At 32.0% G+C, this 17,377-nt stretch overlaps 2 protein-coding genes across 2 annotated transcripts; one reads left to right on the forward strand and one right to left on the reverse strand.

The window, feature by feature from the left end:
- Nucleotides 1–1,028: 1,028 nt before the first annotated feature.
- LOC137829386 (uncharacterized) lies at nt 1,029–9,935 on the reverse strand. Its single transcript, XM_068636191.1, has 15 exons — nt 9,840–9,935; nt 9,710–9,745; nt 9,245–9,403; nt 8,555–8,620; nt 8,340–8,429; nt 7,890–8,186; nt 7,630–7,727; nt 6,891–6,926; nt 6,694–6,814; nt 6,350–6,586; nt 5,984–6,079; nt 5,813–5,878; nt 5,624–5,662; nt 5,381–5,515; nt 1,029–1,669 (listed from the first exon to the last, which is right to left on the reverse strand). The coding sequence occupies exons 1-15, from the start codon at nt 9,933–9,935 to the stop codon at nt 1,265–1,267; spliced, it is 1,977 nt and encodes a 658-aa protein (XP_068492292.1). The 3' UTR covers nt 1,029–1,264.
- A 3,054-nt stretch (nt 9,936–12,989) lies between these two features.
- Nucleotides 12,990–17,281, forward strand: LOC137829879 (kinesin-like protein KIN-14U). Its single transcript, XM_068636857.1, has 10 exons — nt 12,990–14,061; nt 14,184–14,267; nt 14,351–14,512; nt 14,614–14,720; nt 14,840–15,027; nt 15,131–15,295; nt 15,387–15,605; nt 15,787–15,824; nt 16,119–16,246; nt 16,328–17,281. Exons 1-10 carry the CDS (start codon nt 13,860–13,862, stop codon nt 16,964–16,966), a joined length of 1,932 nt encoding a protein of 643 aa, XP_068492958.1. The 5' UTR covers nt 12,990–13,859; the 3' UTR covers nt 16,967–17,281.
- The last annotated feature ends 96 nt before the right edge of the window (nt 17,282–17,377 follow it).

Consider the following 17,377-nt stretch of genomic DNA (forward strand, 5'->3'; position numbering starts at 1 on the left):
GGTTATAGAATTTGAAAGTTAAAGGTTTGTGTTAAGGAGGGTACAATATTCTATATTACATAATCCAAAATGCAAATTTGTATTCTACTAGATTGTAGAATTTAGACGGAGTAATTTTAAAAAATTTTAAAATATGATATTGCGTGAAAAAAATATGGAGATGCAGAAACAAAATATCTAGATTTTTAAGTTATGCAGATTATGCAGGCCAACTCGCACCACACTTGACCCACAGATTATGCAGAGCCAGCCTAAGCGGGTCAGTTGGAATAAACACCCAACCCACATTTTTCTCAATAAGCCGTATGTTGCCCCGTCCCACTTTGCCATCTTTAAAAGACAATTATAGCAACACTCATCAAGATGAATATGTTTAACTAGATAAAACAATATCAAAGCAATCTTCAACTAATAAATCCAAGGTACTAATATATTGACACCTAATAATTCCAAGTTATAAATATACAACAAATTCCTAATATATAGCTATTATATGTGTTCAAATTCCCTAGTTCTCAACATATATGTCATGACATATGTATGGGAAAGGATTTTCCAAGCTTAAAACCTCATGTTGAAGTAACAACTTTCTCTCCTTCATTCTTGTTGTATTATGTGTGGGAGTGAATGTGTATTTTAGTTATAGCAATCAAAGCAAAGCAATAAATTAGAAAAACAGTTAGTTGCTGACATGCAAATCCCCTTTCCAACAAAACACTCCTGAGCACATGCTAATTGAGTTGTAGCTACTTATAAATTGGAGAAAATTGCAGTGATCAATAATAGCTGACAAAGTAGACAAAACTCAGATTGCAGGAAACTAATAGTAATCATAAGTATACTTAGAATACTCAGTATAGGATGAAACTAAGATGAAGAGCTCTAAACTATATGTGTTTAAGAATTCTTATTATATTGGGAGAGAATGGGTAGACTAACCTGTACAAACAAACTGCACCTGCAAAGCACATCTATATCAAGATAGACGTTATAAAGAGTTCCACAATTGTTAAAGAAATATTGATAGGTCATCATCATATTTTGTTTTTTTGAATTTCTTATTCTGAAAAGTTGAAATAACAACTTCAAATATCAAAACACACTCCTAGGAATCACCTAATTGAAGCAAATAGCAAATAATGCTATAGGTTTACAACATTGTTAAAAATTTGCATGCTCTAACCATGAATAAAAGCAAATTGGCATAATTTGCGATAGTTTTCTTCTTGCAGCTTGGTTCCAAACAACAGGAAGACACATAACGTTACTTGGCATTGGTATTGGTGTTGGTATTTTCGTTGGTATTGGTGTTTTCGGCAGAAGGTAACAAATTATTCAATATGCAGTCAAGAAACCATCCGGGAAAGTCTTTTTCATCTTCAGTTCCATCTAAATTAGTTATTTTTTTCTTCCATTGACCTCCATGATTTCCCTCAGTAACCAATGAAGGAGGGAAAATATTTGAGAATTGAAATGGAGGATAAATTACTGCATCAGTCTCATTATTTTCAGAACTTCCATCCATTATTGGAGTTGTATTACTTCTGATACCAATATCCTTTCCAGGTAATAGCTCCCCATTAGTAGAGGCTGCAGATCCCCTTCTTTGCTTTCTTTTTCTCAGCCAATTAGCAAATAGCCCTTTCAATGTCTCTTGAGCCATGTTAACCTGTTCAGTAAAAGTCACAAACTGCTAAACAAGCAACCACACAAACTTAGATTATATGCACACAACTACATGATACACAGTAAAAATGGAAGTTAGATTACATATGCACAATATTCATTTTACACTTTCCCATGCACTTCTTTTTCCTTATTCTTGCATTTAGGGTTTACATAAACTATTAATTCTTCTTTTTTCAAGAAAGAACTCTTCTTCCATTCACCTTTCTTATCTTCCTTCCAGTGCTCATAGGAAGGACTGAGTTGCACCCGAAGCACTTCCCAAGCAAACACAAAGGCAGACGCCCCGCAAACTATAACACACATCTCATCATAGTCAATGCCAAATTTGGTGACCACTACATAACTTCTAATTTAAATGTATATATTCATGTTCATGTCAATAGTAACATCAAATATCATTTTAGTTTTGAGCAAAAACTTATCATTACAAATAAAATGTAAAATGGTAAAAAGATGGATTACCTATATATGTCAATTAGGATAATTTATTAAATATATATGTATTTATGACTCCTATCTATGTTATGATGTATAATTTAAACAAAAAAATTCATCATATCTTCCTATTAAATTTTGTACTTATTTTTATTTAAATATTTATATTTTTATGATACGTCACATTTCCATTATATTTATGATTATGATAGGAACTAAAAAAAAGAGTTGAATGATGTATCATGTACTGAATTGACTATTGCCCCAAAATGTGACGAATAAGGTAATTATACCTAGGTTATATTATTATGTTATTATGTTATTGAGTATGTTATTATTCTCATTTATAAATAAAGACTCTTATGTGGGTATTTTACACAAGGGATATCAATTCTAAATACATTTTATTCATTTTTAACATGGTATCTAGAGCTTAAGGTTAGGATTCAATTTTTTGGGTGAACCCACTCTTCACCATCACCCGCCACCCGTCGCCGGAGCCACCACTGTCGAAATCTCACTAGAGCGTCATCGCCGAAAACTCGTCGAAGCGTCGTCGTCGGAATCTCGTCGATGCATTGTCACTGGAATCTCGCTGGAGTCGTCGTCACCAGAAAGATCGTTGCAAGAATTTCCATCAGAATCTCGTCGGAGCCGCAACTACTATTTAACCCATAGTTTATATTATTCTGTTATTGATTATGTTATTATTCTCATATATAAATAAAGACCCCTATGTGTGTATTTTACACAAGGGATATCAATCCTAAATACAATTTCTTCATTCTTAACAAAAGTTAACCAATATCAGTACTCATGTTAATCTATTGTCTCTTCAACACTGAATTCTTGAACATTTTGTTGAAGTTAGAGGCAAAATTATGTGTGCAATACATTGAATGGAGACCATCTACTTCCCATCCAACTATATGTTCGTTCATTTTTAAGGCTTGACATAGTGTTATAACAATTGGTTGGGAGAACCATATCAAAGCTTCATTTGTCCCACCTTTAACAATTGCAAATGCTAAAAATATATGTTCTGATTATCATCTTGAGCAATTGCAATCAACAAGGTGTCATGATATTTTTTGTTAAAAATGTGTCGTCAACTAGGAAAAAGGCTTGCAATAATTGAATATGTCTATGCAAGGCTTGAAAAAACCAAAATACTATGTTACATGGGGTTTGTTGAACACCATCTATAACATAAGGATAATCAATATATTGTGTAATTGTTTCTGGAACACTTTCTTGCACAACTTCCAAAAGATCATTATATGACTATTCCAATTCACCGAATTCCATAGCAAGAACCTTCTATTTAGCAATCCATGCTTTTTTATATGTCACTGAATAACTACAATAACTTTTTATTTCAGTAATTAAACTTCTTATGGGATGCAAAGATTAGCCTTGATCGTGTTCATCACAATTGAAGCAATTTGGATTGAGTCTAAGTTTACACGATCTTGAGAAAGAATGATTGACACACAAGTATGAGGTGGTTCAATTTTTTTTATCTCTCATTGATGTTGGATTTGGATAAAAGATGCTCACATTCACCATTGACAATGGTTACCATAATGTATGCAACACATTACATATTTCTCTGTCTTAAATTAATTAAGACGAATTTGTAGCCTTGGTCGATGTGATATTACTTAATGGTAGTCAATGTAACTTCTTTTGTCTGAAAACACATTTGTTCAGAAATGTCACATTGAATGTTAATCTCAAACTGACTATAGGATTGAATATTTTGGGTAGAGGCTCCCACAAAACCATCTTCCTCTATAAGGATATGAACTTGCCATTTTGGTCTCAAGGGCCTTAATGGAGTCAAAGGTGTCTTGCATGAATGAGACAATGATTTTAAATGACTCTGATACCATATTAAGAAGTGAATTTTAAGCCTAACTCAACCTTATAAAACATAATTATAAGGTGAGGTTTGCACCCACTTATATACTTTGAAATGCTCTAATCTCTAGTCGATGTAGGATCTCCAACATTTACAAGATTTTTTATTCATCTTTATGATTATTTTTTCAACAGTACGACACGCCACATGAGAGTGAGCAACCCTAATCATAATCTCCTTAACAACATGTTGGGTCTTCTTCATATGTTCAACAACTTTAACAACATTTTATTGGTCTGTCTAGTCTTCAACAAATTCTAATTTTTGAATACATAAATCATCACCACAACATGTTTTCCCACTCTCCATACCAACAAGTTCCTTATGTTTTCAACATTTTTTTCTCAACTAGATATTATTTTGGGTTCATCAATTATCTTTAGAACATTCACAATGATACTTCCATCTACATCCAATCTCATATAATCCAGTATTGTTATTGACTCACAATGCGTTCACAAGGGTCCTTAATTGCATAAAACGCAATAATGATGATAACGAGTTTTGTCTCCTTAGACATTTAATGAATATGACTCTTAAAGAAAACCTAGAAGACAAAGAAGAAAATCACATAATCACACAAGTTCTCATAAATAACTTTTTTTTCCTTTATGTAACAACGTTATTCATTTCCTTTTTTAATTAATCTTAAACTCTTATTTCTTAACGTTACTACTGTTGTTTTATATCGCAAAAAGTTATATATATTTTATTTTTTTCAACACTCCTACAAAATAATAAAATATAAATATAAATACATAAAACTTTAAACAAATTTAATCTTCAAATAACTTATTAAATAATTTTCATTCTAACTTTAAACCAAACAAAAATTATATACAAATTAAAAAGAGATAATAAATTTTCACACCCGCTCACTTATAACAAATAAAAAAAGAGTCTTGATTTAGAGACACACTTCTATTAAAAAAAAAAAACTCGTGCTATCCATGCACAAGAAGTTGTGTTACTCGTTCTACTTAAAAAAAAAAAAATTGTGTTATACACAACTTTTAGTAGTTTAAAGTTTAAAAAAAAATCCAATTTTTCGTATATATAGTTTTCCACGATTAACAAAAGTTTAAAATCAAAGTCGTGCAAGCACAACTTTCCACTAAATAAACACAACACCAAAGTTGTGATTCTCAATTAGGACTTAACAAATTCAAATATCAACTTAAAATCATATTTGCAAAAGACGACTTCATAATGAAGTTGTGCTTGTAGATCATGACTTATCTATTAGCATACAAATTTTAAAAACTACTCATTCTTATATTTTCTGGAAAAATATGCACACCTTTGATAAAGTTTTCGGATAAATTCATTTACCTTATCATCTTTAGGCTTGTCTGCAATGTTAAGATCTGCAAAAGACATCTCAACAACAAAGCATTGAGGAGAGTCCAAATGTATGGACAAACATCCAAGTCTGATATCAACCGTGAACCATACAGGAAGGTCCTCCTGTACCAGTATGGAAAAACAAACAAATCAAAAACTAGCCAAACTAAAACCAATATAACTAGAACAGGTAATAACTAGAGTCAAATTGACGATGATGAATATCAATACCTTCTCGAACAGTTCCTTTATTTTTTTCTCCATTGAAACCTGCGTTAGTTAAAATGTAAAGCATGAGTTATTTCGAACTAACCGATGAGCCCAATTAACTATAGTTGAACTTCGAAAATTATAATATGCTCATTCCTTACTCAACGCTGCTAGACAAATTACCAAATGAAAGCAAAACCGATTCTTTACCTTTCCATAGTCTTCAACTACAGCACCTTTTGTAATTTCCCACAACTTCACTAAACCAGAAGTATCCTATAAAGAGCCATTTATCATATCAGAAGATGGCAAAAAGATTAGAAGAATAAATGACAATATTAACATTTTTTGCATAACAAGACCAGGAAACACGTGGATTACCTTTGTCAGGACATGCCTCCTGTTATTCAAAACTTCAAGTTTCACTATTGCAGGGATACCAGGAATAGTTAATGTTGGTTGTTTATATACAGGATCCTATTGATGTTTTGTAATTTTGGCCACAAGAAGAAAACTATTAGTGCTCCAAACAGAGAACCAAGAGAACATTTATTTGCGAATAGAAATTTCTTTGGATGACAGTTCCTTCATATCCCAAAAAATAAAATACTAAAAAGGGATACATACACAAAATATATTTCACCTTTATATATATGTGTGTGAAACTAGCATAGTGTGTTCCCAGAGCAATTCAACAACCTTTAAATTTAGTACGTTGGACTTTTGAAAGAAACAAATATAACATACAAGGGTAGATTCTTCTGATGACACCTTTGCTCTCGAAAATGACAAATTTCCAGTTAATAGAGAATTGTCTCCTTCAAAAATCTTTTGAGGGTTGCGTCCTTCAGCATTCCATCTGTGAACTGAAGAGTCCGTTGATGCAACCCATATGTTATCATCATGCAAAGCCAATTGAAGGACAGGATTTTCCTCAGTGCAGAGCAAAGCACTCTCTCTTGTTTGCAAGTCTGTCACGTATACCTAGACAAATAAAAGAATTAGGAATCAACAAACGAGCTTCACTATTTAAGCACAATAAAAAGACATTACATAAATTCATCTAATTTTTAATGGAAAACTGCACTCACTGAAAAATCTCTACCACCACTATAAACATGACTAAATGTTGAAGTGCTGGCAAGAGCCCAAACAGAATCTGTATGAACTGCATAAGTATGAATACAACGTTGCTGACCAAGATCCCAAAGCCTATTAACAAAGAATAATGAGTTTAGTCAACCATATAATAAAAATAAATTATGATAACACCATACAGAGCCACTACCTTATCATAGAGTCTGAAGATCCTGATAAACAAAACCTGCAATAATAAATGATAAAAAAATCTCAACTCTTACAGGGGAAAATATTACTTAATCTTACCTAACAACTTATGCAATGGTAAGTTGCATGACTATATGGAATAATAAAGAAATCCAAACACATTATTTCTCCAAATTTAAACTAAATCAAGCGTGATACTTAAGTTTGTCAACAGTAACACATTCATAGTAGAAGAAATGCCTTACAATTTGAATTTAAGATCTAACTCAACTCAGGTGAGATTTTTTAAAACATTATAATCCTAGTTTAAGTCATTCTTTTAGTTGATGAGTTAAACCACCACTCTTTAGGATACAATTCAAACAATTTTTAGGAATAATTTCAATTAAGCCACTTTTCAATATTGTACCTTACACGAAATGGAGGACTTCTAGAGCATGACTCAACAATAGATCTAGCAAAAGTTATAATATCACCTTAAGATAAAATTTAGATATAATTTAATATATAAAATCCACTAATAAAATAACGATTATCAAGTTTTATGAGGTTTATTCAAGTCATATCTTCCTTGATATGAAAGTAAACTATCACCCTTGAAACTTCAGTTAAAACATCTCTCAAATATACCACAACATAAGGTGGAATAGGAGTGATTGCAATTAAAACATGTCATAAGAATTATTTTTGCGACCGGAAGGATGGAAAAAAGAGTAGAAAAACATGTTCAATCAACAAACCTGCCAGTACTATCCAAAAGTAAAGCCCTGATGTTATCTGTATGTCCTTTTAGCTTTAAAGTCTTTGATCCAGATCTCGCATCCCAAACACGCACAACCTGAAAAAAAAAGCATAAATAAGTAATGCTCGAGGTAGAGATAAAACCCACTATCTAGCTAATGAAATTAATTATAATATACTATAAAGTAAACATTCTTATATCCAAAGGTAAAAAGCAGAAGTCACAAGTGAGAATGTGAATAAGAATGTCATGCTTTACCTTTTCTGTACCACCAGATACAAGAAGTGTTCCTCCTTCATTCATTGCCAATGCATAAACAGATTCCTTATGCCCTTTGGCAACAATTGGAATGTATCCTTCAATTTGAGTTGTATTCATGGGTATATTGTTGCTTGATTTGGCGGTCTTCAATAGTGATGAGTTTCCAGAAGCATTAGTACCATTTGAATGATCTTCATCCATCGTATCATTGCATTTTGCAGCTGAAGCTAGTGCAACTTCAATATCCCATATGAAAACCTCTCCGCGAAGACCACCAGAGGCAACCACGGCGTTCTAAAATTCATGATACTACTAAAAGATCAGAAAATGGATTTGATAAGATTCAAAATCAAACTATAGATATCATATTTAAGCACATAAAACCAAGAATAGCCCTTTTCTTGGTTTGCAATTCATAAGAAGCATGAAAAGTTCATTGCACATTACATTTTTTTCGGTTGTAGCAAGGCAAGTAACATAATCTGCGTGTTTGCGGAGTGTTCTAGTACATGTTCCAGTGGACAAAGCATTCCATGTCTGGCACAAACATACGACAACCAAGTTAAACAAAAGTGGGGCGAAAAAATTAGTACTAATGTATTGTCATCATATGAGAAGAGCAAGGATAAATTACAACAAATAACAACTAAGAATCAGCAAACCTTAATGGTTGTATCTGAAGAACATGAAACAAGAACATTGTCACCGACAAGAACAACATCATTAACCTGCAAAAATAATAAAGCACTTTACACTTATTTAACGGTAACTTATGGTGTAATGCATGCCTTATAAATTGTGTCATATCGTGTTTGGCTGGTATTTGGAGCTCATTGTTTTTATTCCTAATTCGTGTAACATGTGAAACTCATTGGTCTTAGAATTAAACCAAAAGTTGAACAATGATTCCAAGCTCAAGAAAATTATGATGAAGGAAGGGCTAGATCTCAAGAACTACTAATTGGATTTTTTAGTAACTTAGAATCAGACCAAACTAGAAAAGGGCAAGCTGTCATTTCAAATTTGAAGAAAAAGATGATAAAACAACTGAGAGAAGTTCATAAATCGATGGGTTATATGAATATTGACCCTTTAACACAAAAAAAGAGGTACAAAAAGACAATTGAAAAGTACCTGTGTTATGAGGATGCTTAATGGAGCACTCTAAATATAACTAAATAAAATTTTGTCCTACATTCTTGAGAACTTTCCTATACATGAACCTTTTAGACTAAAAATTTGGTGTTTTCACTAAGTTCTTTGTTTCAGTAAGAAAATTACACACATAATACAAAATCCAAAAAAGTTAAAAACAAAAGGAAAAAAAAATCATAAAGATAGATAAAGATTACCCAATCCGCATGAGATTCAAAGGTAGCAGAGTATGATGGCTTATCGTCAACCAATGCCCATCGATTTATCTTGCTATCACGACTTCCAGTGAAGAGATAATCAAACCCATCAGATGGCGCAGACTTAAGCACAGACAGACAATTTATGCCTGCACAATGCTGTGGAAAAGAACCAACTTTGAAGATAGTATATCAAATTCATAAACCAAGAATATTTTCAATTTTTGAAGTTTTTTTTAAAAAAAATGCACGATTGATGCGAAGATAGTATCTATTACATGTACCTATTGAAATAAAAATCCAAGTACCTGATCACAGTTATAGAGACAGCATAGCGTACAACAAACTATTGATAAAGCTTTAATTGATTACGAGGTAAAATAATGGGTAAATGTTATGTTCAAAGATAGAGAACAATATCAATATCACCTTACTCACTTTAAAAATAACAAAACTAACTTATACAATTGACATGTTTAAGGAAACTGTTACAGAAACAATCTGCATGGATAAAGATGCAAGTTACAATAAACAAACATGGAACCTGCCCATTTTCCTGAACAAAAAAAAAACAGAACAAAGAAATTGAGTTCACCTTGTCATCGACATCATTCAACACGTACGATAATCTCTTCTCCTTCCGAGGTTTAGGTGCATTGTTTACGTTCCCCGCACTACCAACGCGGTGCATTGCTGAAAATTATGTCAGTGCACAAATGATAAGTCATATAGCAAATCAACAAGTAAATTACAAGATATGTTGATATCTTGAAGTAGGATTCTTTGAAATCCTACTTAGATAATCTTAAACTGCACTCTTCAGTCAAACCATACCTTCCCTATTGAATTCAAAAAACTCTAATGCAGATTAAAACTCAAACACACAGTTACGTAACAAATTAACTAAACAAAGCCATACAATAGAAAACAAAAGGAGTCAATAGAAAAAAAAAAACCCCAAATATGTCCTGAGTAGTGTACATAAAAATCAAATAACAAAAGTAACAAATTTTAGATCGTTACGCAGATTAACTAATAACCTGATCACAAGGCTAAGAAATCCTACTTGGTGTGCATATAAATTTTCACACTATGAATGCATTTCAAGAATGGAAGAAATATAAAATGGAAGAGTGGAATCAAAAAGGAGAAATAGGAAATCAAACCTCTGGCAGTAATTAATTATAAATGTGTGTTACACATTGTTTGGTGTTGTAAAGTTTAGAGAGTTTTGTCTGAGAGTAATTGGGGTTAGATTGGTTATTTGACTGGGTATATGCCTTTTAAAATTGAGAGTAAGATTCTCACTTGGTAAATGTTTTGGGCAAGATTTCTGCCTAATTTATCGTATTACCGTTTCATTTTATTAAATGTTCCACGTTCTTCAGTTTTACAATTCTACTTGCAAACTCTATTTTGTTTAAAACTAGTTTTTTAACCCATGGAAATGAAGCTGCATACGATAACTTATATTTATTAAGTTGTCATAAAAAGTGACTTAATCTAAAGCTGTGTTTTTAGTGTTTCTTTTATCGATTTTGAGTGTACATAATTTTTTTTTTCTATTTTATCTTTATCTTTATATTAATATTTTATTTTATTATTTTATTTTGATTATTTTATTATTTTATAATTATTTAAATTTAAAACTAAAGAAAAGTTAATATTAAATTTTTAAAAAATTATTTACTGTTGGTTCTTATGTGAAAGATTTCTTTTTTATATCTTTCTCCTAAAAATTATAACTTTTATCTCTTCTTATTATTTAGTTTCCTATTACTAAATTCACTAAATATTATGCAATATATTATAATTTTATTATTTGCATATAGTAGAGATTTAAATAAAATTTCATAAATATTTCATCAATGCAATTTATTTTTTTTATAAAATTAGTAAATTTAAAATTTGGTTTTATTGATATGAATAGTTAAATTGCACAATTTTTATTTCAAAATTTAGAAAATTTAAATCCTATATAATATTTATGATTTGTCAATAATTTGAATAAACGTCAAATTAGGTAAACTAATATTTAAAATCAAATAAAATATTATTATTTACATATTTATATTAAGAGTGTAAATTTATAATTTATTTTAATAAATACAAATATATTATACTCATATATAAATTGATTCCTTTTATTAAATAAATTTTAAGAATGATATTACAGTCTAGTTTCGTAGTTTCGTTTTGAAAGCTGTTTTTCTAAATCAAAATTATATAAATTATTAAGTTTTTCTGTTTCTCTTACTAAAAATGTGTGGCTCACTAAACAATTTTCTATTTTTTCTTCTTCCACTTTTATGCCTTTTTGTTACTTTTTATTTATTTCACGTTGTAATTTAATTTTTATTTTTCTTATGAAAATCAAATAAATCATAATAAATAAATAATCATTTTTTTTAATCTTATAAAAATATACATATAAAAAATAATAAATAAAAGTTGTAAATTTATAAAATTAAAAAAATTATGAATGATATGTTTGATATCATTTAATTATTGTTATAATTTAATTAATGAAATAATTTTATTTCTTTTAAATAATAAAAAAAAATATTTTAAATATCAATCTTTATTTTTATTTAATCTTTACTTTAAATAATAATTTAATATTTTTTTCTTTAAAACATATATATATATAATTTAATATTTAAAAATACGAATATAGCTTATATTTTATTCAAATAAATATAAATATAAATATACATATAGTAATATAATAATAATAATAATAAAAATACGGATAAACCGTATATGTTTCTGAGTATTAATAAAACGCTTAACTGTTTTCGAATGGAATATTTCATTTTTCTCACTATTTTTAAAAAAAATCTCCTCAATATTCTAAATACACTCTATAGCTATATTTCGTCCAAATATTGTCTAATGTTTAAAAAAGAGTATACGTGATTCAAATGTTTATCCGACCAAAACCACTTAAATTTCTTAAAGTAGAAAATATATTAATTTAGTGATATTTTTTGAATGAAGGTGATGTGAAGGGCTAAATAAAACTTTAATGTAGGAATTAATAGTTGTAAACACGTGTCTAGACATAGAGATGTAGCAGAATAAATTATATAAAATATAAAAAGGACAAGTTCCAAGGTGTGGAAACCAAAATCTGTCTGTCTCTCTGTCTTCTCACGGGATGTTTATCTCTCTCACCCTTATCTATTGCTTTTTATGAGGTTTCCAACAAGGGTAGTGCAGAGGAACAACACTTCATAACAGAAAGGAAAGAACGTTTAATAAACATTTTTAATTCATTAAATCTTATTATAGCTTCACTATATTTTTTAATAAATATAATTGAAAATAGCTTCAGCAGAGTACCTTCTCATTTTAAAAAACAAAAAAACCTTAAATAAATTTAAATAAAAGTTAGGTTTTATTATTATTTTTTCAAAATGTTTGAGAAGTAAACGTGGTGGTCACTTTAAAAATATTCTGGACCATATTACAACAGATGGTTGGTACATAAAATGTAGCGTAGACATAAAATAAATAAAAGAGCACAATGACATCTCATAAGATGTAGCAGCATCTGAACCCCATTTATTTATTATCTTCATATAGAAATTAAAATGTGATGAATAAATAGAATATAAAATGTAGCACCTGAATAGTGATTTTCTTTATTTCTTAATATAGGGAGCAAATATATTACGTGGAGTGGTACGTAATTATTATGCAATAAATAGAGTATAGAAAAATGTGTGTCTTCAATAAATTTATTGAATGTTGATACGTTACAGAAATTAAGAATTTGTCTGAAACAATGCCAGAACGGATGAACCAACCACGTTCTCCATTGCTTGCTTCTGGTCAAAGTTTAACTCAAAAGCACTGACACTGAGTAGTGAGTTTCGTAACCAAAAGGAACATCTTTTTCGCTTTAATTTCAACTCTGCCACTCCGCTCCTCACGCTCCCATCAAACCCAACCTTTGTTACAGTTCATAATTCAACTTCAAGATCTCATCTCGACCAACCAAAAAGATTCTTACTCCACCACTGTTATTATTATTATTATTATTGTTTGTTTTTCTTATTATTGCAGTACTACAAAAAAACACCTTTTTTCACTCCCAATCACTAATCAGGATTCTCCAGAGTGTTCAATCATTGAAAATAACCAACTTCCTCTCTACTTCTTTTACTTTGTTGTGTGTGTTGAAAATCCGAGTTTTGTTGGAGCTTTTGAATTTTTATCCTACTAGTTCTTCAAACAGTTCTCTCTTTCTATTTTTTTTTTTTAATTTCTTTTTGGGTTTATGGTTTACGTTACATGAATCATGGGAAATGTTTCTTCTATATTACAGTTTCATTATAACGCGTGTTTCACTTGCTCCATTGCGTGTTTCGAGGTTAAGGAGTTCAAGTTCAGCCTATAGTGGCTGTCTAGAAGCTTCGTTTCGTTGATCCTTGTTGCTCATGAGTCAGTTAAATTGACTTTTAGCTAATAGGAGCGAAAAAAGGAAAAGAACAGATCTTTGAGTAGTACTAGGAAGCAGTGATAATTTCTATTACTTTCATAATCGTGTCTTCTATAGGGTTCTTTATTTAGGGGGGCGTGTTTCATTTCATGTTCTTGGGTAGTGATAATGCCTGTTCCTAACGGAGAAGAGCAGGTTCTGTCTGCTTCAGAAAATGCAAGTGAGGTTGCAAAGTCACCCTCGTTGGATTTGAACCCAGATTCAGATTCAGTTGATGGGTCCCCACCTGTTTCCACCTTTTACACTGATGTGGGTGTCGTGCCAGAACACCAAAAGAACGAGCTTGAGCACTTGATATCCAATTTAGAAAGTATGAATGATTGAAGTCACATTCCGTGTCTCTATTCCTTTGTATTATGGCTTATGGGTTTAAATTTGTGAAACAAATGTTGCTGATTCATTTTTCTGGGTCGGGCTCAATTGCTTGTGTAGGAGAAATTGAGGAGTTGAGGGTCAAGCAGAAGAAATTGGATAAAAAGCGGAGAGAAGCACTGAGCAAGATATTGGACATCAAAGGTAATAGAGTAATTCTATATTGACTAAATAAGGTTATTGTTAATTGTTTGCAAAGTGTTGAAGAATTGTGTTTTGATATCCAGGGAGCATTCGCGTGTTTTGTAGAATTCGACCAAATCTGGTAACGGAGAAGAGAAGAATTTCTGAACCGGTATCAGCTGGACCAGAGAAAATTCGGGTTAAGTTGGGGGGAACAAGGAAAGATTTTGAGTTTGATAAAGTTTTTACTCAAGAAACAAGCCAAGGCTAGTATTAAGTGTCGCTGTGCTTCCGATTTTTTATTATCTTACTGTAGTTCCAAGTTGTACTAAAGAGGGGGTTATTATGCCTTGTTTGAACTCTGCAGAAAGTGTTTTTGTTGAGGTTGAGCCAATTCTGAGATCTGCAATGGACGGGCACAATGTATGTGTGTTTGCTTACGGTCAAACAGGCACAGGCAAGACATTCACCATGGTTAGTCAATTCAACGTTGTCTTGCTATTATTTGTGTGGTTGTGCTAAACACGTTTGTTACCTAGTATATGGGGCAGCATTGCTATTGTGTGATGATGACATGCAATAATTGTTTTTAGGATGGTACAAACGAGCAGCCTGGAATTATTCCGCGTGCTCTTGAAGAGCTCTTTCATCAAGCCTCTTTGGATAGCTCATCTGCTTTCACCTTTTCAATGAGCATGTTGGAAGTTTATATGGGCAATCTCAGGGATTTGCTAGCTCCAAGACCGTCTGGTAGACCACATGAACAACCTGTGACGAAGTGGTAACATATTTTTGTTCCTTTTCTCTATTCACTCAATACTTCAAAGATTGAATTCCATTGGATAGTATGTATGAAACTCTGGCTCACTAACCCCTTTTTATAGCAATCTCAACATCCAGACCGATCCAAAGGGGTTGATTGAGATTGAGGGTCTCTCTGAAGTGCAAATAAGTGATTATGCTAAAGCCAAATGGTGGTACAACAAGGGCAGAAGGTTCAGATCCACCTCGTGGACTAATGTGAATGAAGCATCAAGCAGGTCACACTGGTGGGTTATAGGTCTAGTTAGATACTTAAAAGTATTTTAAAGGTTTTCTCAGCTTGATAGTTACTTTATCTGTTTAGCTTCATATATCTAGCTTAACGAGGATAGGCATATTTCGACGTGGGGATGCTTTGGAAGCTAAAAGTGAAGTAAGTAAACTGTGGATGGTTGATCTTGGAGGCAGCGAACGGTTGCTTAAAACTGGAGCCAAAGGACTGACACTGGATGAGGGCAGAGCCATTAATCTTTCTCTTTCAGCTTTAGCTGATGTTGTTGCAGCTTTGAAGAGGAAGAGGTGTCATGTGCCTTATAGGTAAGTACTATGCCGATGTTGATTTTGTCATTTTTAATTATGTTCTAGCTGCTAGATTTTGTCATTGCTAGTACTACAGAGATGAGTCCTTTTTTACTGGGCTAGTTTTTTATACTATCATTGTTTCTTTCTAGACAATCAAAGTACACATGGTTACTGATTCATGCTACTTTGCTTGCAGGAATAGCAAGCTGACTCAATTACTGAAAGATTCTCTTGGTATGATACTATTGATTTCTAAACTAAATTGTACACTACCAGCTTTTGTGCACGAAAACTTGTACACAAATATAAATTCAGAGTTTGAAATATTTACATTTTGTTAGTTTTTAGCTCATTTAGACTATATAAATTAAGAACAGGGAGACAGATACATTCAGGGAGAACAGGACTACTTCATTGATGAAATTGATAGTTTATTTGATATTGATGCTCATGATTTACGTATATACTATTTTGTTGTTTTATATCTAAAATATAAAAGGTCTAATCTTTATAATCACATGCTCAAAGGGTATGGCTCAAAGGTCTTGATGCTGGTGCATATAAGCCCTTCTGAAGAAGATGTGTGTGAGACGATTTGCTCCTTGAACTTTGCAAAGAGAGCGAGAGCAATAGAGTCCAATAAAGAAGTGCCCGTGGTAATTTTCTTAATTTTTTTCTCAAGCAAGTTCCTCAGTAGACAGTGTTTGAAGATTGCTGACTGCATGCATACACTGTAGGAAGTGAAGAAGCAAAGGGAGAAGAAGATTACGGAGCTAGAGGAAGACATCAAGGAAGCTGAAAAACAAAGCCAGAATTTAAGGGAACAAAGAGAGAAGATTGAGTTGAAGTTAAAGGATAGTAAAAAGCTCTTATCAAGCACAGATAGTCTTGTGGAAAGTGATGACATGAGAGCCTCAATTAGTCCTCCCAAAGATGATGTGAAAGAGGTGATTGAAACCCCTAAAGCGTCTAAGAAGTCCACTAAAAGAAATTTCTCCAACTCAATGCCTCGATTCATGACTTCGACAGTTGCAAGTCGCCAAAGGAAAAGTGCTGCAGAGCGAGACATTGGCACTGTGAAATTCAAAAGCTATAGATCAACACAGTCTAGAAGTTCCATCCATTTTTCGTATTCCCAATCGTTGAGTTATTCAGATATCCGCATCAAAGCATTACTGCGAAGTTCAAACGGAAAATCTGGGCATGCCGAAGCAGACAGTGTTCCAATTCCAGACCCTGTTCTCACAGAAAGGCCTAAAGGCAATGATTTGGAATCAAAAGTCACAACCCCTCGAAGCAGGATGGTTACATCTTCAGACCAAAACTTGAGAGTTTCACTGGGTCGTCACAGAAGAAGGATGTCTGATCTGATCTAAGGGTTAAATGACATAATGGTTGCAGATTTTTTTAAGGGATTTCATGTTTAACTTTTTGCAATTCATATTTGTCTATAACAAAAAGTAGTGAGTGGTATACTTTATAGGTGTGTTTTCTTGGTGTTTTGTGGGTTGGGATCTGTTAATTACTTCATTAACATGATCGTTCTCTATTTTGGAGCTTGTTGGGTCGTGTTAGACCTTTGCTTATGTGATTGTGTAACTATTTGGGACTAACTTTGAAGTTTGACATCATGACCTTTAACATGAATACATTTGTTTTTAGCCTTCGCTAGGGACACTATTTTTTTACTATTTCTGTTGTTTCTTCTAGACAACTTGCACGTTTATGATAGAATGGTGGTATCCTTTGTAGTTTATTTTTATTCTGATGTCTTTATAAGCTTCCTT

This window comes from Phaseolus vulgaris, chromosome 7 (assembly GCF_000499845.2).
Source record: "Phaseolus vulgaris cultivar G19833 chromosome 7, P. vulgaris v2.0, whole genome shotgun sequence".
Taxonomy (NCBI): domain Eukaryota; kingdom Viridiplantae; phylum Streptophyta; class Magnoliopsida; order Fabales; family Fabaceae; genus Phaseolus; species Phaseolus vulgaris.